Source organism: Camelina sativa, chromosome 20 (genome assembly GCF_030686135.1).
Source record: "Camelina sativa cultivar CO46 ecotype springtype chromosome 20, ASM3068613v1".
NCBI classification, from domain to species: Eukaryota; Viridiplantae; Streptophyta; class Magnoliopsida; order Brassicales; family Brassicaceae; genus Camelina; species Camelina sativa.
In genome coordinates, this window is record NC_141899.1 from 12227675 (window position 1) to 12250138 (window position 22464).

Below are 22464 nucleotides of genomic sequence, written 5' to 3' on the forward strand. Positions count from 1 at the left end.
TTGGAAAAAATAGAACAAGAAAATAAGTTCACTGAGCCTTTACTTTACATACAACTTGTAAGTTGTCATCATTTATTCATCATTTATTCACTTTCGTAATATTGGTACTGCTCATGGGTAGTTACAGATCAACCATTTTTATTTATACATATACATCAATCACTTCATTGATAAACATTTGTAGTTATATAGAGAAGCCAAGACCGAAGCAAGAAACCGGTTTTTCAAAAGGACAATTCAAAAGAAACCGGGGGACTTGATTCATTCATTCATGGTGCATACATACATTCTCATTCATGCATAATTGCTTCTTAGTTCACTGCTTGCTGATTAGATTCATTGTTTCCTCTACTTCTTCCTGTTTTTGCTTGTCTCACTGGTTGCTTCTTTCATGGCTTGCGTAATTTTAATTTATTTACTAGCCATAATTATTACAATTTAAATTGTGAATTAGTCTTTCATCTGTTTCAATATTTATTTGTATTTCTCTCTTTACATTTCAAAATTTGACAATTTCTACCGTGTTGTTTTTTTTTTTTAATGATTTATAGTGATATTATACGTTGTTGTTGAACTCAAATTGGAATTTGTAAACAGCCGGTGTGTGTGGCTTCAACAACTCCTTTGTAATGATCTTCCAATCAATAAAAAGCTTGTTCGACGAAAGGAAAAAAAAAAAGTTTAACTCAAATTGAACCGGACACAGAATGAGAAGAGTAGGAAAAACCGAAATTTCAATCATCTTCTCTGTAAAGGTAGACTTTTTTTTTTCCAAATTGAAGCAACTGTCGACATATTCATTCGAATTATCTAACCGAAAATGTTCCAAAACCAACTAAGTATTTTGTCTAGACAAATCAAATACCTTTACTTCTCATATCCATCCATCTACACATGCGATTCAGTTTTTCAGAATCAAAGCAATGTTCTCTTCCTTCTTCCTATACAATCTTCTTGCATAGATAGTTTCTCTGAAGTAGAACTTCAACCAAGATTTTCGGATAGAGTTGCTTTGATTGTAAATGTAAACCAAACAAAAGTCATACGATTGAATTGAATGGAACAAAGCTAATGAAATCTCATCTCACAAGTACATAATATTCTCAACGAAACCAGGAAAACTCAAAATCTCACGAGTTCGCTTACCAATCCCATAAACACGTCTAAATTCATCATCAGCAATTCCTTCGATATCCACTCTTCGTATGCTCTCTCTTTGAAAATCGTAATACCAAACACTAAACGGTATAGATGACTTTAACCGTGAACCAATTATAATAAGCTCACCCGTACGAATCTCTCCCTTAAGGTTAACGTAACCCTTAAGTACATTATACAAGTCAGAAGGTCGGGCACACCTTGTTTCAGACCACTCTTGTTTCTCAGCATCTTCTAAAATCCACAACACCACCTCATTGAATCCATCATATTCTATACCGCCCAATTTCCCGTTGTAGTTTAAAAGAGAAGAATCGTAAAATAACCTAATACGTGGTTTTTCGGGTGGTTGAATCAGGTCCAGCTTCTCAGATCTAACATCAAATCTAATTATTATTCTTGAGCTGCCTTCAGCTATATAGTATATAACACCATTGATGCATATTCCTTCACGGACATCGTAATAATATCTAACACTTTGGGTGATTTCAATCTTTCTCCACTCTTTTTGTTGAGACTGTAGTGTGAAAACGTAATGCTCCAGCTGGAAACCTTTTTTCCCACGCATAGCGCGGTCACGATTGAACATCATTACACACAACACTTTGTATTGATCTCCCACCGGATCGTACCCGAGACGTGCGTACACTTGTCTCCCGTTGGACTCAACATCCGGCAGTTTCACTATTTGTCTAGTGGTCGGATTACAAACCGCGATCGAAGAGCCACGCGTGCAGCAGACGAAACCGTTCACGGGACGAGATCTGATGTAGTAGACCAGATCCGAGATCGTCATGTCGTGCCTGGCGACAGCCGTGGAGGTTCTGTCGTTTCTTCCGTGTTCTGGAGCTGAGAAGATAAAACGTTTCCGCGAATCGAAGTGCTTGAAGGTGAAAAGGAAACGAGGTCGAGTCTTTGACCTAATCAGAAACGAGTCGGCGAAATCTTTACTGCGGATGGTTGAGAACCACAGCTTCGACACGGCTTGGAATCGGATGAGGGCTTCCCCTGGAAGTCTACAGAGTATCTCTACGGTGAGATCAAGAGGGATGAATTTTGTGGAGCTTCCGTTGAGGCGCTTACGTGAGGGAGACGATTCTGAATCTTCCATGGCCGCTGGTGGTGATGAATCGTTGAGATGATCCACACACAACCCTAACAACTACAAAATTGTAAAGATGATGTTATTAACTGTTTTAATTACACTAACTCAATTTTTAGTTAGAGGGGGTATTCAACTTATATTTTCAAGGATTTTTAAGTATTTTTAAAATCTTTTGTTATTCAATTGATGATTTTAAAATTTTTTATGAAATCCTATGTTATTCAATTAAGATTTTTATAAAATCTTTTAAAATAATTTAGAATCTCTTATTATTCAATCAATCTTATTATATAAAGTTGGGTTTTGAAAGTTAGCCATTAACAAGATTTTGACACGTGTCAAATTATTAATTTGAGATTTTGACATGTGTAAAAGTTAATATTTAATAGCATAAATTTGAGATAATGACAAAAAAACAAAAAAATTGTTTAAATAATATTAATAATGTAAAAAGATAATTATCAAAAATTACAAAAAATAAACAGTTTAAAAAAAAAATAATTATAAAGAGATCATATATTTCATAAAATTCAAAATTATAACATTATTTACTTATTTTTAATTTTAAGTTATTAATTAAAAAAAATAGAAAAGAGATTAAGAAAAATGTACAGTTGATTATTAATTCTAAAAAATGTAAATACTCACTTCTACATAAACATAAATCGTCTCACATTTTTCATCTAACAAAATAATTTATTCAAAAACACTGCTCTAAACTTTGTTCTATTGGTAAAAAAATTTTAATGAGAAGGTAAATTTTCTTTATTTTTTTAAACTAAAACTTTCTCCTACTTTCTCCTTTTTCAGTTTGGAATAAGTAAGAGATTAATATGTTGGCCCAAACAAAAATGTAAGATTAATATATGTGTTTTCTTTTTCTAATACTGTATTTAAATTTTATTGTAGTGTTTTTAGATTATTTTATTTAATTTCTATTTTCATCTCTGATTTGAGATTCATATATTACCTTGCTTATAATTTTCTATTATTTCTTTAATTATGTCAAATTAATTTTCTTCTAATTTTCAACTTTGATTGGTTGGTCATAGACGTTTTTTATGCAAACATAATTGTTACCATTCATTCAATCTCAAAGGAAGATAAAGAGTGGAACCCCATCAACATAATGGTTGGATAAAATAGGCTAATCAAACACAAACTTACAACAAACAATATTGATAGATAGGAAAAGCATAAACTGTTTTGTGTCATAATAATGTGTCAAAGACACTTCCATAAATACATTAAGAAATATAACATTAGTTACTATCAAAAGATTTTGTGACGTTGGAAAAGGGCTTTTAGTTTTATTGGTTGCCGGAGCATGCCACTTTGAGATAGCTAAAAGACGTAAACATGTTCTCTCCACACATGAGTAAGGCAGAGCCAAGGTTCTCTTCATGGTGGAAGAGGTTGGACGCCTGCAAGGTTATGTCCCCAAGGAAGGAAGGCGGAGCCACGGTTCCCTTCATGGTGGAGGAGGTTGGACACAAGGTTCTCTCCATAAGGGAGGAGGGCGAAGCCGAGGTTCTGTTTATGGTTGGTCATACACTATTGTGTGATACATCATTGATTAGTATACTATGTAATATACTTTTTATTTGAGAAGTTTCTTGAACCGATAATTTTAGTGTGTAAAGAAACTATGCAAAAGTGAAAATAAATAGACGTATAATAGTTGGCTGAATGTGTTTATATAGATATTTTCCTATGTGGTGGTAAAGAATATATTTGTAACATATAATATACTTAGATGTAAAAGATACACCTAATGGTTGGATAAAATAGGCTAATCATACACAAACTTACAACAAACATAGATAGATAGATTAGAAAACTATAAACTGTTTTTGATAGATCCATAGGAGCTCGGAGACAGAGGCTACATACATCATGATGTGTCAAAGACACTTCCATGAATACATTGGGAAATTTAACATTAGTTACTATCAAAAGATTTTGTGACATTGGAAAAAGGCTTTTAGTTTCATTAGTTGCCGGAGCATGCCACATTGAGATAGCTAAAAGACGTAAATATGTTCTCTCCACACATGAGGAGGGAAAAACCAAGATTCTCTCGATAGTGGAGGAGGTCGGACGCATGTAAGACTATCTTCCCAAAAGAGGAAGGCGGAGCCAAGGTTCTCTTCATGGTGGAGGAGGTTGGACACATGATTCTCTCCATAAAAGAGGAGGGTGGAGCCGAGGTTCTCTCCATGGTTGGTTATACACTATTGTGATGATACATCATTGATTAATATACTATGTAATATATTCTTTATTCGAAAAGTTTCTTGAAACAATAATTTTAGTTATTAAGAAACTATGCAAAAGCTAAAATAAAGAGACATATAATAGTTGACGTAATGTGTTTATATAGATATTTTCCTAGGTAGTGATAAAGAATATATTTGTAACATACAATATACTTAGATGTAAAGAAATATACTTTTTAATGGTAACAGAAATCAAAAATTTGTAAATGGATATAAAACAGTGTATTATAGCAAAAAATGTTTTTTATAAATAACGTATAACAAATTTTAATATATTTTTGTTAAATTTAATCTTATTTACAAAAGTTTAAAACCCGCACATCGGGCAGGTCCTTATCTAGTAGTTTATAAAACCAACTTCAATTTTTTTTTTTTTTTTTTTTGACAACAATAAAATTGACTAAAACAGCCAATCCGAAGGGACATTGTTAACGTAGGTAACTTGTTGCGGAAGCTTGCGGACTCGCCGTGCTAAATTATCCGCTTTACCATTCTGTGCGCGTGGGACGTAGACTACGTTGAAGGCAACGAACTCCTCCTTATCTGCCTGAATGTCCTCCAAATAAGGTAGAAAAGCTGGCCACTCTGTTGGCGAAGACACCATCTTCACTAAATCTGAGCAGTCGGTGAGGAAAATTACAGATTGATTATCCGCCCCAATCATGCATCGCATAGCCCAAATAAGGGCTTCGACCTCGGCATGAAGAGGAGTAAGGCTGCGTCGAAAGTTGGATGCCCCCATAGAAGGCGTATCACCCCAAGGGGACATACAAAACCATCCTCTACCCGTAAAACAATCCGTATCTTTCCAAGAACCATCAACAAAACACATATAGCTCGAAAAATAGCTAGGAACCTGAAACATCCGGTTTCCGCCAGGAACACCTACACTAGTATGTCCTGGAACCTCAAGCACATCCTCTATCTGAGCCAGAGCCCATGCTTTGGCCTCATCCTCCGCTATCCGTAAAATTGCAAGAGGATTCGAATCCAAATTACTGAACAATTTATCATTCCTCGCTTTCCAAATATACCATAGCATCCAGGGGAATACCTCAGAGGATGGTATATCATTGAACCGCCAAAAAAGACTATCCATGTTAGAATAAATTGATTCTGTTGGGAAAAAACCCAGACCCGTCGGGAACTGCGACAAAGCCCAAACCTGTCTGGCATTCAAAGAGGGTCTGATTTATCGTCTCCTCTTGAAGTCCACAAAGCCCACACAAAGCATCAGAACATATTCCCCGTTTCCTTAAATTTGCTGCAACCGCCACACAACCCGAAAGGACTTGCCACATAAAATGACGTATCTTCGGGGGACATCTAACCTTCCACAAAAACGCCCAGAGAGGAGCTATAGTCAGACCAAAAGTTGTCGTATCAGAGAAATCCCGCATATCTGAGCGGAGAACGTGATACCCTGACTTAACCGAATATTTACCAGACGTAGTAAAATGCCACCCCAACAAATCCGGTTTATCCGGTGATCGCAAAGGTATGGCAGAAATTACAGCCACATCTTCCGGTACAAAAGTAGCCTGAAGCTGAGCCATATCCTATGTATTAGAATCCCTGGTAATAAAATTTGAAACTCGGAGTAGGGGATCATGAAGAGAACCACTACTTAATGCTCGTCTTGGGAATTGAGCAGGAATCCATGGGTCCGTCCATACAGAGATAGAAGACCCGGATCCTACCCGTTTAATTAGTCCTTTGTTTACCAGAGAGCGAGCAGAAACTATACTCCGCCACCCATAAGACGAGGAGTAACATTACTTGGATCCAACGGATCAGAATGCCGATAATAGCGACCTTTAAACACCCGTGCAAAAAGAGAGTCGGGAACCGTAATTAGCCGCCATAATTGTTTAGCAAGTAACGCCATGTTGTATTCATCTAAACATCTGTAACCCAATCCCCCAGTATTTTTGCTGTGGCACAACTTGTCCCAAGCAATCCAGTGCATACCCCTCGTCTGCCAAGACGAACTCCACCAGAAATTCGAGACCGCACTAGTCAATTTCCGAGTTACCGTTTTTGGTAATCTAAAGCACGTCATCACAAAGGTCGGGACCGCCGTAGCTACAGATTTTATCATAACTTCCTTTCCCCCTCTAGATAACAATCGTGCAGGCCAACTACTAACCCGAGCCTGAAGCTTATCCTGAACAAACGAAAATATTTTTGTTTTAGAGCCACCCAGGCTCTCCGGAATTCTTAAATACGAGCTCATTCCACCTAGATTTGTTATCCCCAAAACTCCCTTTAGTTCCTCCCTAAGTCCTCCATCCACTGTATGCCCAAATTGGACAGAGGATTTCTGAAAATTGATCTGCTGACCAGAGACCGATTCATACTGCTTGAGAATCCCCAACACCACCTCACATTGTTCCCTAGTAGCCTTACAGAAAAATAAACTATCATCCGCAAATAACAAATGAGAAATAGGAGGGCTTGCAGTAGAGACCCTTATACCAGTAATAAGTTTGGCCTCTTCTGCACGCCTGAAATGGCCGATAAGCACCTCCGTACAAAGAATAAAAAGATATGGCGAGAGAGGATCCCCCTGCCTCAACCCCCGATCCCGAATAATGGACCCGTGTGGGGATCCATTAATTAAGACCCTGTACTGAACCGAAGTCACAGACCACATTATCCAAGATATCCACTTCTCACAAAAACCAAAATTTCTGAGCAAGTGTTCGACAAACTGCCATTCCACCCGGTCATAAGCCTTGCTCATATCTGTCTTCATAGCCATAAATTTTCCTTTATAGGATGGATTAGTACGGAGACCATGGAACATTTCCTGAGCAATTAATATATTATCCAAAATAAGGCGTCCCGCTACAAAAGCCGACTGCGTTTCCGAGACCAACGAAGAGAGGAGAGGATGTAATCGTTGACACAAAACCTTTGAAATAATTTTATACCCAACATTGCACAAGCTAATAGGGCGTAACTCTGTCATCCGGGTTGGTTTATCCACCTTCGGAATGAGACAAATGTTTGTTTCATTCAACCGTTTATCAAAAACTCCTTCCTGAAGAAAGGAATTGACCATGAAAACCAAATCAGCTTTGATCGTGCCCCATGCTTTCTGATAAAATAATGCTGTCATACCATCCGGACCCGGAGCTTTATCCGGATGCATCATAAATAGAGCCTGTTTTATTTCAGACTCAGTAGCCTCCCGGGTTAGAGAATCATTGTCTGCCTGACTGACCGATGGAGTAATCACTGCTAGGCTCTCCGCAAAATCTATGGGATTCGAAGAAGTGAAAAGCTCCTGAAAATAAGACACTGCAATATGTTGAACCTCACTGTCCCGTGTTAACCAAGTACCTGTCTGATCATGAAGACCAACAATTTGGTTCCGCACCCGTCTCTGTTTTGTCTGAGCATGGAAATAACTAGTATTGTAATCACCAAATCTCATCCATCGGCTCCTACTTTTCTGATACCAATATACCTCCTCATCCCGATATGCCTCCCTAAGTTTCCAAGTAAGCTCTGCTATCTCTTCCACCGACGTACTATCATTTTCTTGTGCCACCGCTATTTTTTCTTTTAGATCCTCAATTGTCTCCCGCCCATACTGTACCTGCGTGTGTCTCCACTGAGAAATAGCCCGCCGGCAAGTAGTAATTTTATCCACTAAAGAAGCATTCGAGGAATTGACCCCCGCACCCCATCCTTCCGCTACAGCTTCGAAAAATCCTTCTTTATCCAGCCAGCGTCTATCAAAGCGGAAATTGTTCCTCCCCTGCCGACGTTTGGCTTCAATAACAGCTAAAACCGGTTTATGATCCGAAGCAACCATTGGTAAATAATCCGTGAAGGAATCCGTGAACAAATCATGCCACTGTTTGTTTGCTAACGCTCTATCTAACCGACATCTTATCGGTTTCTTATTCCGCCAACCTCTCCATGAAAGGCTATCACCCAAAGAGGGAAACTCTAATAACCCACAATGGCGAATCATGGTATTAAAAGACACAAAGGAAGAAGCATGACGCAACTTCCCACCCCTCTTCTCATGGTTACCTTTGATTTCATTGAAATCTCCAATTAAAAACCAAGGTTGATCTCTGGCTAAGTTGCGTTTTGGAACCGGATCACCATAAACAAAAGATAAGTAAATTGTTTGTCCTTTATAAGTTAACTCCACATCAATTAGTCTATTAGACTCAAATAAAACAGAAACATTATTATTTTTATTGTCATTGTAAAACAATGCCAAACCACCACTTGAACCAATAGGGTCTACAGTTTTTAAAGCAGAATAACCAAAATGACCAACAAAAGGTTCTAAAATTGAAAAAGGTTGTCTTGTTTCAGACAAAAACAAAAAATCAGGCTTGTGCTGCTTCCATAAATCCCTGAGATATCCAACAGTAGCTTTGTTGCCCAGCCCCTGACAATTCCAACTTAATATCTTCATTTAATGAATTTCGGAACTGGTGGCTTAGCTCCACCTGCTATACCCTTCTCCACCTCCTGTGGTTTCTGGGCACCATTATCCGCAACCAAGGCAGCACTCTTGAGAGCGGTCCACAACTGTTTCTTGCCCAAGCGGAACCACAAGATCCCCAACGGAAACAGAGGGTGCAGGCACTTCGTGTTGTGACTCCCCTACATTCACCAAAGCACCCGAAGCATCCGTTTCTGCAGCAACGACAGCAACCTTTGGATCCTCATCCTGGAACAGAGCCTTGCGGACCACCTTAGCAGGACGAGAGTCACCCGCAATATCCTCACCAACCGGGACAGTCACCTCCGCCTTGGTCTCCGAATGAACAGCAGACCTCCGTGCTGCTTCTCCCAGATGCCGATGATCATACGTCTGATATCGGCGCTGTTTTGTTACCGGACCACCAACTGGAAACACCGGTTTCCCCTTGGACCCCTTGTCGACCCTCCCCTCGAGAGGCCTCTTCCCATCAGCCTTAGAACCTTTGTACCCCTCCGACTTAACTGCTCCCTTATAACTCTGATAACGCCTATCAGCATCATCTCGAGGCAGGACAGTTGGTTCTTGAGTAGGCTCCTCCAGAAGAGGACAATGATCTTCATCATGACACATACTGAAGCACTTACGACAATACCCAAACAATCTTTCATACCGTAGAGAGACAGTAGTTTCTTCACCATTAAAGAACTCTACCTCGGTTTCAAAGCTTAGACACTTGAGACCGTTGACCGTCACTTGAACCCTCCCCCCGTCAATATCCACATCCAGCACAGTCCCCAGGGCTTCACCAATACTCTTGAAGGTCGGAGCAGCCCAAAATTGGAAAGGGACTCCCATAACACGGACCCAAAACGTCAAGCTCGAAGGGTAGGACGAGTCCACATTCGGACACCAGCGGACCATGGAGGCCATCCAATGGTCGAAGTGAAATGGAGCCAGCTTCAAAACCTCCACCATATCAGTTTTGTCATCAAAGTCGAACTGAAACTTCCCCATTCCCAAATCTGCACCTACCACCTTGCCCTCAAGGTGCCAGATCCTGGGAAACATCACCAGGAGAGCCTTCATATCCTGAGCCCTCGGATTCAAGCATCGACCCACCACCGTTTTAGCATAACCTTCGATGAGCGCCTTATCAAAGAAAGGAACCTTGACTTTGTGCTTCACGACTGAAGGAATCACCCCTTTCGCACTCGAACTCTGACCCAACATCAAACTTTGAGACATGGTAACAAATAAGACCACAGAAGTTTCGAAAAAAAAGAAGACAAATTGCAACAAATCGAAGAAAGAAAGAAGAACACAATTGAGATGATGTTGCTGTCTGACTCGAGGTTCATATTTATACTCAACCGCCAACCCCATTCGCCAAATCATCACACCAAATCTAACCATTAATCCTCGTATCTGCATATCCCAGCAGAGAAACAATCTCCCCGTAATAAAGAAAAACCACCAAAGCGAATCAAACCAGAGAGAAATCAGGGCCAATATCAAAGCCCGTTCAACAGCACACAACCTCTGTACAAATCCAGAAAACCAAAGATACCAATCTTGCCGCTGTGTTGTTATAAAAATCTTCGCAGATACTCTCCACAGATCGCTGAACCGTGAATCACGCGACAGCTCATAGTCAACACACACATCGTACGAGAAACCACAGAAATCCACCATGAGAACCATAAACCCGTCGATCCACCGAATCCACTGCGAAATTGAAATCATCAATGCCAGAATCACCTTCTCACATAAATGAAAAGAAATCGTAATATGTAACGAGATAGAAGCAACCATCTCACCCCAACGGAAGGACCAGCCGATCCAGCTTTCCTTATTTGATCTGAACTCGCGAATCAGAAGATGCACCCCGAATTGCCATAGATCCGCTTTAAACAGAGACCCCCATATCTCCCCCAGATCAGTAGCCCAAAGCCCCGGAGATTGCTTCAATCGCGAGATACGCGTTGTAGCATCTGACCGAAAATCACACCAAATATCCCCCCATATCTCGTGGAGAAATCCCAGAAAACACAACCGAAGATCTCCATCAGATCGACCAAATAGATACCGGCAATAGCTCTGAGAGCCCCAAAAACGAAACCGACGACCGCCGCACAATCCCATCAAAACCCTAGAATCGCCATCTCCATTGCCTCTCTCTCTCTGCTTTTCTCTGCTTTTTGTATTGACTAACTTCAAATTTCTTGTTATTCATAATATCACAATTTGTTTAGAATGCTACTTTGAATGATTTCATTTTTAAAAAATAAACAGTCATAAAAGATAACTCAGGCAACTATAATCTCCTCAGATCAGCAGCCACCTTCTCCACCTGTAAACCACTAGAAGTCACTCATTGCGACGCTAACCTCAACTCAAAGCACCAGCAGCAACAAAACAAAACCAATATTAGGGGAAAAAAGTAAACCACGAAACAAGATATACTAATGATACTGACGAAAAGGAGATGTTATAAAGAACCACCACCGGCAGCCAAAACATCACCAAAGCAGTAACACCGGAGCTACTGGTAAGCTCAAAATGGAGACCCCAAGACAATAACCAAACACCCGACGCATCACAAAGGACACCCTCCTAAAAGATATGCTTCAGACATATTTGACCAACAGAGAAGCGTCCATTCTAACGCCAAGCCTTATCGTCGAGGAAGATGACCAAAACTGAAAATTACCGGAAGCATTGTCAAGAATACCTATCCGAAGGAGAGAAGCTAGAGTGGTCAGGCTTCAGCATCTATACGAGACGAAGGGATAAGCCGAGCAAAACAAACACGACTCGCTCCGAATCAGACACCAAATCCACTCGCAAAGGCTATGCTCCGACGGATGAGATCGATGCCACACGGTGAAGACAGAGACGGCAAATCTTCATGACTATGATTTATTTTAGATTGTTTTCATTCATGACACTTTGTTTCCTCTGTTTTGGTTTTTGTCACATTCATGTTTCACGTTTGCTTCTCTTTTATTAGACTAAATGAAGAAGAGGCGATGTGTTGGAGTTAACAGACACATAACAAAGACGTTAACAGAGCTTAAAAGAGCTTGTTTGTTAGACGTTAAGTCCATTGTTGTATAGTAATTTAGCTTCACTATATATGTGTTTGTACAGTGACTTGATTCATTCAATGAGAAAATTCAGATTACTTTACTTCTTCTAATATCTTTTTTTCTTTTTTTCCTCACATTCACGTTTTCTTCTCTCTCTCTCTGTTTTGGTTCTTGATTGTTTGCTTCTCTCTCTCTCCTTCTCCACGACATTATTTCCTTTGGGCTTTTCCTCATCTTCTTCACTTAGCTTCTTCCTCTGTTCTTCATCTCACTTAAAGCTTTGTTTCTTTGTTGCAGGATTTAAAGCTTCACAACTTTGTTTTGTGTCTTTTACAGAGTCTGTGAAATAAAGACTCTGTGGTGGTGTCTCATCGGCATCTCTCACAACTTCATAAATATTTTGCTATAGAATTTTTTTCTGTGTGTTGTAATTTACTATAAAATCTTATAGAATCTCATAAAATCACATTTCATTTTCTAAAAAGAAAAAGGGAATATTAGAAAAAAGATCTTTTCAAAAACATTTGTCCATCTATACTTTTTTTTTTGTAGGTTTGGTTATATAGGTTTTAATTTACTTTTTAACCCAGTTTTGCCCTCATTTTTCAAAAACAAAAAAAAATATATAAATAAATTTTGAAAGTAAATTTATATCCAAAAATAAGAAAACAAAATAGAAACCTAAGCCTCTAATTCACTGAGAGACTTCTACAAGACTAAAACCTTTTTTTCTTTTACAACGGGAGGAGAATCAACTTTAACCTTTGTGGGTAAATAACTGAATTCCACATCAAACATACTTTGCTCTAATTCATAGTCTTCTGAAACCATCACCTTCAACTTTTCAAAAGACGTAGTGGGTTGCAAAGTCAGTAAGCTCGCACATTTTTCTTCATCATCAATAAATCTTCACTCTTTGTTGGCATCTAGTGACCATACACCACAAGTAACGTAGATTTGTATCATAAACAAGTAAGTGAAATTTTCGTGGAAGGTGGAAGAGATGGTAAACAACCGATCATGAGATCATAAGTTATGTCGAATGTCAATTTTTGCTGTTTTTGTCTTTCTTCTAAATAATTTAGAATACACATTCTAAAATATAAATTCTAAAATACTCTACAGATTATAAATTCTAAAATGTTAATGATATATCTTTTACTTCTTTTAGTATACAGTGTAAAACGTAGAAAATATATTCTGAATTGATGTAGAATGAAGAAAAATATAGAATACATATTCTTAATTTGGTAAAACATTCAAAATTCAATTTCTGAAGTTTTTAGAACAAATTTTCTTCTAAACTTCTTGGAACATGTACAAACTGTAGAAGAATAATCTAAATTTTTCAGAATTTGAAAAAATCATAGAATGTCTTTTCTGAACAATTTAGACTAAAAATCATCAATTTATAAACTGATTTTTGACACCCAAAATATTTTTTTTACACAGTTGTATACTAACATGGGTTTACTGTTTATTTTTTGGTTTAAACTCCTAAAAATTTTACTATATCTATTAGTAAGGACATTTTCGTCACAATTGATAATCTTAAAAAAAAAGTGTATATGGACAAATGTTTAGTAAAAATTCATTTATTTATAATTTTCCCAAAGAAAAATAAAAAAAAATCTAAAACACAATCAAATTTTCCTAAAATTATCCTAAATCTTTCAAAATACTACCAAATCCTTTTTAAATTGAATACCCCCTCTTAAAGTTAATAACCCGTTATGTTGCTGATAAGCCCATCTAAAGTGGACTATCTCAAATGTTTTTTCTTCTTTGGGTCGGAAGAGTTGACTTTAAAAAATAAAATAAAAAAATTGTGCAAAAGAAATGCATTAATTCAGAGTTGACTAATAATAAAAAGCCGTATCGTCGTCGTCCTCATCAGAACTTAAAAGTGAGAGCTACTGAGGGTGAGTCCCGAGAAAATCAGAACTTCTCTTTTTGGGTATGAACTAAATTTTCTGATGTAACGATTCATTCACTAGAATTTTTTTTTTAATTTTTTTTTTGTTTCATATTTTGGTTAGATCGAGAGAATCGTCTTACTGTTGGTGTTTTAGAGTTTGAACTCAGGATTTTGGGTAGATAGAAGAGAATCATTTGTTATATTGAAATTTGGATTTGGTCGATGCATTGCAGAAGGTATACATCTCTGCCTCTTTGTAATGGCCGAGGCAGTATAGCATTTGGATTGCAGAAGCTATGGGAGCTACTAATTCGAGAATCGAATAGGCTAAAAGGAGTCCATGAACAAGCTACGGAACTCCAAAGCGATCTGAGACGGCTAAAATCGTTTGTGAAGGATGCAGAAACTAAGAAGAGAAAAAGCGAGAGAGTGAGAAACTGTGTGGGTGATATTGTAGAGATTGTGTATGATGCTGAGGACGTAATCGAGAGTTTTCTTATCAAAGAAGAGAGGCGTGTAAGAGAAAGAAGAGGGTTTAAGAAGCATTTAAAGAGTGTTTCTTGTGTTACATTTGCTAACCAGGAGTTTTGTTCACAAATCAGAAGCATTATCACTAGGATCTCCAAGGTAATAGATAACATGGAGAGATTTGGAGTGAGAGAGATCATCGACAAACAAGAAGAAGAAGAAGACCTATTGGGTCATCTCGTGGAGATACGACAATCTTTTCCTAGCGTTTCTGAAAGCAGCCTTGTTGCTGTGGAGCCTAGTGTTGAAGAGCTAGTGAGTCATATTGTAGGGGAGGATGGTGTTCAAGTGGTTTCGATATGTGGGATGGGCGGTGTTGGGAAAACCACTCTAGCTAGACAAGTTTTTCATCATGAGATGGTGCGGCGTCATTTCAGTGGATTCGCTTGGGTTTTTGTTTCACAAGAGTGTAGACAGAAGCATGTGTGGCGGGTGATGTTACAGAGCCTTAGGCCGAAAAATGAGGAACAGAGGATTTTGGAGATGACAGTGTCTGGACTCCAAGATGAGCTGTTTAAGTTACTTGAAACCGAGAAATGTTTGATTGTCCTTGATGACATTTGGAGCAGTGCAGCTTGGGAGCTTATAAAGCCAGCTTTTCCACATACATCAGGTGACTCGTAACCATGAATCATAATGTTTTTTTAGGTACAAAATGTTAGAAAACAAAAGCATTCGTCTCAGCTGGTGTCTAATATTAATTGAACCATGTTCAGGTAGCAAGGTTTTACTCACTTCTAGGAATGAGGGTGTTGGTTTGCATCCAGATCTAAAAGCCGTTATCTTTAGGCCTAGATGCCTAACTCATGAAGAAAGCTGGGAAGTTTTTCAGAAGATGGCTTTTTTTGGGAGAAACGATATAGGTATGTCCATTAATGAGTTCAAAGGTCTTTGCATTTTATGGAAGTAGTCCAATTGTTAAAACAGAATGAGCTAAGAGTCTTATGTTTTGTGTGTAGAGTTTCAGGTTGATGATTTAATGGAAGAGATTCAACAAATGCTCAAACATTGTGGAGGGTTACCATTAGCTTTGAAAACTCTTGGAGGGTTGTTAGCTACAAAACGCACTGCGTCCGGGTGGAGAAAGGTACACAACAATATTGGATCTCATATTGTAGGAGAGATTGGTGAAAATGGCGGCATTGGTAGTTTGGTATTCAATGTGTTAACTTTGAGTTATGAAGATTTACCTTGTCATTTGAAGCACTGCTTTCTTTACCTTGCCCATTTCCCGGAAGATTATGATATACAAACAGAGACATTGTTCAATTACTGGGTCGCAGAAGGAATAGTGACGGTGCATAATGAAGAGAATACTATTGTAGATATAGCTGAGGATTATTTGGAAGAGTTGGTTAAAAGGAGTATGGTATTAGTGGGGAAGAGGAACACTGTGACATCAAGAATTGAATCTTGTCGTCTGCATGACATTGTTAGAGAAGTCTGTTTATTTAAAGCCAAAGAAGAGAATTTCATACAATTTTTCAATGCTCAGAGCCTTGTCACGAATGCTACTAACGCTCCATCACCTACTCTATCCACCAACAGATCACGCAGACTCGCTGTACATTTGGTTGATGATGACGAAAATGAACCTAGTATATTTCAGCAGAGACAGATTCAAAACCCCAAAGCAAGGACCCTTTTGTATATCACTAGAGATTTCAGTCCTTGGATATTATCATCCGCAAGTTATCGAGGTTTAGGATCACTTAGAGTCTTGGATCTCTTTGGAGCTCAATTCAGAAGACGCAAGTTACCTAAGAGCATAGGGAAGCTCATCCACTTGAGGTACCTGAGTTTGAAAGAGACAAACTTGTCTGTATTGCCGTCTTCTCTAGGGAATCTTGTGCTGTTGGTTTATTTGGATTTAGAGATTTACGAGACAGTGGTTCACATACCAAATGTCTTAAAGAAGATGAAGAAGCTGAGATATCTTATGTTACCCGATGAACTCAGCACTAAAACAAAGTTGGAGCTAAGTGCTTTAGTGAAGTTGGAGACCCTCAAGAACTTCTCGCTACATCACAGTAGCGCTAAAGATCTCACCAATATGACCAAACTCAGAACGTTGTGGATCTATTGTGCCTCCATTAACCCTGGAGAGGAAGTTTTACCTTTGTCGCTTGGTGCATCACTGAAACAGTTGGAGGAGTTGATGTTATACAATAAAAGAAACGGCCAGGCCCAAGCCGTGACGATCGATGCAGGAGCCTTTGTTTCCGGTTTTGTAAGACTCAACCAGTTAAGTTTTGATATAAAGATAGATAAGTTACCTAATGAACTTCAATTCCCTTCCCGGATCGCCTCTGTTTCTTTATCCTCTTGTGACCTACCCGAGGATCCAATGCCAGTTCTCGAGAAGCTACATAGCTTGAAAATAGTTAGCTTAGAACTGAATGCTTTCACAGGGAGGAAAATGGTCTGCTCAAAAGCCGGCTTCCCTAAATTGCACACGCTAGAGTTTTCGATACTTGATAATCTTGAAGAGTGGGTCGTAGAAGATGAGTCAATGCCGTGTCTTTGTCATTTAGAGATCAATGACTGCAGGAAGTTGAAGAGTCTTCCTGGTAGATTAAGATACATCACTACTTTAGAGGAGCTTTGATATAGGAACCCAGATGAGGGAACCCACGTGGATAGATGGAAATAGGCAAATGGTTGATAACACTGTTCTGCCTATTCAGTGGATGATAGATGGAGTGCAGTGAAGAGATGGTGAATAGACAAATGGTTGAAAACACTGTTCTGTCTATTCGGTAGCAGTGGAAGATGAAAGGATAGATGGGTGGATTGAGGGACGCCACACAGATCTGTGAAAGGATCTATGATAAGTCAAATCTCAGTCTTCAAGGATTCACACACAAGAAGAAGGAGAAAAGGGTGGTTGCTTCTATCTCAGAAGATAACCTAAGAAAACTCTCATTTTATTTCATAAAAACTTGAAAGGTTACAATGCTGAGAAGGGACCTTATATAATGGTCCAGCAGCAGCGGACCTTCTAGGGTCGAAATTTATTACAAATAAAAGGACTAAACTTGCAAAAACAACAGACTCGATTTTAGGACTTAAATAAATAAAAAGACTCATAAAGACCCAACGGTCGATTCTTGCAAAACAAGAAAGAACCAACATTTATTATTTGAATTCAAACACTTACCTTGATAATAGCTCTCATGCACGCTCCAGCCCTTCATTGATTGCTTCGGAAATGATGAAAAGAACGGGTTCTTTAATTCCTTGTAGAACTGGCAAAAATGATGCTTGTGGAGTCTTCTCTTTGGAATCTTCTAGTTCAATGAGAGTAATCAGACTTGCAATGGACTTGTTGAATTGTTCCCTTAAGGTCCTTGCTCCCAGCCTTGTCATAGGTTTGTGTATCATTGTTGGCAGAACGGGTTCTTCAGGAAATGGTAGAACGGGTTCTTGGGAAATGGCAGAACGGGTTCTTCCGGAAATTTACTATTGATGTCCTCATCAAGCTTAGAGTAGGATGGATGAAGAATGAATTCAAGGATAAGTTAATCCAAGGTGGAGAAGATCACTACAAAATACAACATGTATCTTATGTTGTGTTCTACAATTGCGGGGACGAATAAGAAAGAAGTACGAGAACAATGATCAACATAAATGCTCAAATACACTTGTTTTATAGTGCTTTTTTGATAAAATAATATAAAAAGTATAATACTTTGAAAATACGATAATTATTTTTACATATTTAGTAAAAATAGCATAAAATTTATCCGTGTCTTAAGTGGATTACTAGTAATTAGCTTTAGAAACCTAGTTAAAATTTGTAAAATATCTTTTTACTTGAGTTGAGTAAATAACATCATCATCTTTAGGTTCTATAAGTCAATAGTGTTTGGTGGTGGATCCGCTAATGGTTGGAACCAATCCAGTAAATTAGAAGAAACTATATATATAGCCTCATAAGTATTAAAAAAAGAAGAGTTTATCCTTGGTGGGTAACACGTCCTCCATGTTAGCAAAATACTCTAAAGCATGCGAATCAGTCAGAGCATTCTCTCGATTTTCAAGCACTTTATAAAGAAGTTTGAAGAAACCATATAGAACGTCGGGCCCGTAGTAGCACCATTCGTCCTGATCAGGTTTTGGGAACGCCTTAACACTCTCGAATACCCAACAACAAGCCGCACATAAAAAAGGTACTTGCTGTCAGTTGGCTTCAAAAACTCAAACTGTGGGTTCTCAAACACACTCTTCATCAATTCCCGCCGAAAATAAATCCCATAAACAGCCACAAACTGCGCCGTGTGCTTGATAGTATAAAGCTCCTTGCGCTTGATCGTGACTCCTGGAGGAGGAAATGCGAACTTGAGAGGAACCCTGAATGGAGGCTGAAGATAGCATTGTGGAGCGTCAGGTTGGATATCCTTGTTCTGAGTAAGCTTTTCATGGCAAGGACCCAAGGTCCTGAATCTTGCATCATTCACATTACTTGAGGTTTCTGAATTTGCATCATTGTATGGTGCAGGTTGCATCATCCCCAATGGAGGCAGCATCTGTGGTGGTGGTGATCGCAACACGTTATCCTCCATGTTAGCAAAATACTCAAAAGCAAGCAAATCATACATGGCCATCTCCACTTCCTCCTTCTCCTCCTCCTCCTCCTCCTTTTCAAGAATTTGATAAACAAGCTTGAGGTTATTGAATCAAACACAAACTCTTTGACAAATAACTCTCGTATATTGCCTTAGAAACTTCTCAAAACTAATGCAATCTCAATCTCTCTAATCTCACAAGTGTTGTTACAACCCAACAACTCCTTATATATAGAGAGACCTTTTAATATTTCTTATTTAACTAAACAATTAGATAACTCCTCAATTGTTCTAATCCTAATCCTCTTAGGAAACCATTACTCGGTGGGATTAGGATAACTTAAACCTCAAGCTAGTTCAAGCTTATCCTCAACAATCACCCCCTTAAGCTTGAAGTTCTTGTTGGACACATCATGGACACCAATAGACTCTCTCATTTCTCTTAACTTGATCCTCCCAAGCGGCTTGGTTAAGATATCCGCCTTTTGTTCAACACCAGGAACATGATCAACCTCCACTTGTTCGTTCTCGACACACTCAAGGATAAAATGATACTTCTTGTGTATATGCTTGCTGCGGCCGTGGAAAACAGGATTTCTGGTGAGTGCTATAGCTGACTTGTTATCAATACAAATCATCACCTTCCTTAGAGCTTCTCCTGTAACTTTAGAAAATAACTCCTGCAACCATATTGCCTGCTTTGCAGCTTCTGTAGCAGACATGAACTCTGCTTCACAGGAGGATAATGCCACTGTTTCCTGTTTTTGAGAACACCAAGAAACTGGACACCCATTAAGATAAAAGATATAGCCGCCTGTACTCTTACTATCATCTTCATCCACATTGTGACTGCTATCACAATATCCTATCAACCCTGTGTTGTTTCCTCGCTTGAATGTAAGACCAAATTCTTTAGTCCCTTGTAAGTATCTCAACACGTGCTTCAGTGCTGCACCATGACTCTTCTTAGGGCTATGCATATAGCGACTCAACATTCCAACAGCAAACGAGAGATCAGGTCGAGTGTGAATCAAATACCGGAGACAACCAATACTTCTCCTATAGTCATGTTCATTAATAGACTGTTATGCCAAAGCCTTAGAGAGTTTAGTACCAGAGTCCATCGGAGTTTGAACTGCATTACTCTCATTCATACCAGCATCCTCGAGAATCTTTGAAGCATACCTCCCCTGTTTCAAAGTAATTCCACCATTTTCTTGCAAAACCTCAATACCAAGATAGTATGTCAATCTTCCCAGGTCACTCATCTCAAACCTGGCCGACATACTATGTTTATACTCATGAATCAATTTCTTGTTACTACCAGTAACAAGAAGATCATCAACATAGACAGCGACCACCAACAAGTCTTCTTTATCTTGTCTTCAATATAGAGCAGGCTCTTTGGCACAACGAACGAAGCTCAACTCCATTAAGATCTGATTAAGCTTGTGGTTCCATGCTCGCGGAGCTTGACGCAGACCATAGAGGGCTTTGTTCAACTTGTATACCAAACCCTCACTACCTTTCTTCTTATAACCTTCAGGCTGTGAAACGAATACCTCCTCTCTGAGATCGCCGTGTAAGAAGGCAGTTTTTACATCCAAATGATGTATTTCCCATCCTCTGGAAGCAGCCAATGCGATTATGAACCGGATTGTCTTGAGTCGTGCCACCGGAGCAAACACTTCGTCGAAATCAATTTCGTGTTTCTGAACATATCCTTTGGCGACTAACCTTGCCTTATGCTTATTAATGCTCCCATCTGAATTGCGCTTAACATTGAAAACCCATTTCAAGCCAATCGGTTTAATACCAGCTGGTAATTCCACTAAGTTCCATGTTCTGTTTTTTTCTATAGAGCTTAACTCCTCACTGCAGGCTTCTCTCCACACCTCTAGTTCCTTAGCCTCCTCATAAGTTCTAGGTTCATCATCCAAAGACAATAAAAGCTGCTCTGCCTCTATCTCTGCCATAATCATTTAGATAACTAGGTTTCACACTTGGTCGAGTTGACCTTCGCAAAACAGGTAGCACCTCTTCTGTTTCTTGTTCTTGAGTTTCCTCTTGCACCTCAACTCCATTCCCGGAGTTATTAACATCTCCACACTCCTCGATATGCTCTCCCAGACCATTGTTACCGAAATCACCAAAACTCACAGTGAACGATCCTCGAGCTTCTGTCTCATCAAGCGAATCACTCCAGTTCCACTTCTTAGTTTCATCGAAGATAACATCTCTACTAACTGTCACTCTTCGAGTGGATGGATTGAACAGTGGATACGCTTTACTTCCTGGCTCAGTTCCGAGGTGCACTAAAGCTCGAGTTTTGTCGTCCAACTTCTTTAAATGCTCGACTCCACTCTTGCATAAGCCACACAACCAAAAACTCGCAAGTGCTCTAGGTTCGGCTTCTTCCCTTTCAACATCTCATACGGAGTTTTCTGAACTAATGACCTTGTTGCAACTCTGTTTATCAAGTAGGTGGACTGTCTTACTGCCTCTCCCCATAGAAAATTAGGAACACTCATGTGTTTTAAAATACTCATGGTCATTTCAAGTAGTGTTCTGTTTCTTCTTTCTACCACTCCATTCTGTTGTGGTGAGTATGGAGCAGTTAGGTGTCTTTGAATTCCAGACTCTTCACAGAAGCTCGAGAATTCAGAAGACACAAATTCACCCCCTCTATCCGTGCGAAAGACCTTGATTGTTGTTCCTAACTCTTGCTCAATGAGGGCTTTAAACTTTGTAAATGCTCTGAACGCATCGCTCTTATCCTTTAACAGTAGAGACCACATGTATCGAGAATAATCATCGATGAGCACAAATCCTACTATATTAATTGAGAAGTACAAATATGAAACTAACCTTAAAATGTGTAAAAAATTACATTCAATTGCCATTATAAAAATTTAATTAAGATTAATCAATTAATTAAAATAATATAATTAATTAAAAATAAAAATGCTGACAGATCAATATAAAAAAAATCTAGAAAAGTAAAAGAAATCTATTCAAATCAAAACTAATTTGTACTTGAAAAAAAAAATTAACTGCTAATATAATAGAGTTTATTTTCTTCTTTAATTTTACATTGTCATGCCATTAATTTTAAATAATTATTATTAGTTAGAAAAAAATTTCTCTCACTAATAAATTATAGAAGAAAATTACAAAATATTTTTAAAAAAATATAAACAAAGCAGAATTTCAAAAACTAAGATTTTATATCCAAGTAGTCAATATAATTATTTTTAATAACAAGATTTCAAATATTTTGTAAAAATTTCAAATTATCATTCTCCTATCATCTTTATTATATTTTATTTACAAATTGTTTGAAATTTTCATAAAATATTT

At 38.5% G+C, this 22464-nt stretch overlaps 4 protein-coding genes across 4 annotated transcripts; 1 reads left to right on the forward strand and 3 right to left on the reverse strand.

Moving 5' to 3' along the window:
• Positions 1-840: 840 nt before the first annotated feature.
• LOC104772462 (F-box protein At1g30790-like) lies at positions 841-2412 on the reverse strand. Its single transcript, XM_087506462.1, has one exon. It carries the CDS (start codon positions 2267-2269, stop codon positions 1085-1087), a length of 1185 nt encoding a protein of 394 aa, XP_087362588.1. The 5' UTR covers positions 2270-2412; the 3' UTR covers positions 841-1084.
• A 2530-nt stretch (positions 2413-4942) lies between these two features.
• LOC147918765 (uncharacterized) lies at positions 4943-6098 on the reverse strand. The gene is made up of 2 exons (XM_087503691.1): positions 5708-6098; positions 4943-5562 (listed from the first exon to the last, which is right to left on the reverse strand). Exons 1-2 carry the CDS (start codon positions 6096-6098, stop codon positions 4943-4945), a joined length of 1011 nt encoding a protein of 336 aa, XP_087359817.1.
• A 2644-nt stretch (positions 6099-8742) lies between these two features.
• On the reverse strand, positions 8743-11216 carry LOC104770620 (uncharacterized). Its single transcript, XM_010495075.3, has 2 exons — positions 10819-11216; positions 8743-10726 (listed from the first exon to the last, which is right to left on the reverse strand). The coding sequence occupies exon 2, from the start codon at positions 10700-10702 to the stop codon at positions 9065-9067; it is 1638 nt and encodes a 545-aa protein (XP_010493377.1). The 5' UTR covers positions 10703-10726; positions 10819-11216; the 3' UTR covers positions 8743-9064.
• A 2990-nt stretch (positions 11217-14206) lies between these two features.
• LOC104772463 (putative disease resistance RPP8-like protein 2) lies at positions 14207-17144 on the forward strand. Its single transcript, XM_019241857.2, has 3 exons — positions 14207-15149; positions 15253-15399; positions 15496-17144. Exons 1-3 carry the CDS (start codon positions 14231-14233, stop codon positions 17142-17144), a joined length of 2715 nt encoding a protein of 904 aa, XP_019097402.1. The 5' UTR covers positions 14207-14230.
• The last annotated feature ends 5320 nt before the right edge of the window (positions 17145-22464 follow it).

What these genes read in the sequence shown, in the direction of transcription:
- LOC104772463 (XM_019241857.2), top strand. Translation starts at nt 14,231, where the DNA reads ATGCATTGCAGAAGGTATACATCTCTGCCTCTTTGTAATGGCCGAGGC. An exon ending in AGCTTTTCCACATACATCAG is followed by an intron (nt 15,150 to 15,252) that starts GTGACTCGTAAC and finishes AACCATGTTCAG; the next exon opens with GTAGCAAGGTTTTACTCACT. An exon ending in TTTTGGGAGAAACGATATAG is followed by an intron (nt 15,400 to 15,495) that starts GTATGTCCATTA and finishes TTTTGTGTGTAG; the next exon opens with AGTTTCAGGTTGATGATTTA.
- LOC147918765 (XM_087503691.1), bottom strand. Translation starts at nt 6,098, where the DNA reads ATGGCTCAGCTTCAGGCTACTTTTGTACCGGAAGATGTGGCTGTAATT. An exon ending in CCTCTTTGAATGCCAGACAG is followed by an intron (nt 5,563 to 5,707) that starts GTTTGGGCTTTG and finishes ATATTTGGAAAG; the next exon opens with CGAGGAATGATAAATTGTTC.
- LOC104770620 (XM_010495075.3), bottom strand. Translation starts at nt 10,702, where the DNA reads ATGGTTCTCATGGTGGATTTCTGTGGTTTCTCGTACGATGTGTGTGTT.
- LOC104772462 (XM_087506462.1), bottom strand. Translation starts at nt 2,269, where the DNA reads ATGGAAGATTCAGAATCGTCTCCCTCACGTAAGCGCCTCAACGGAAGC.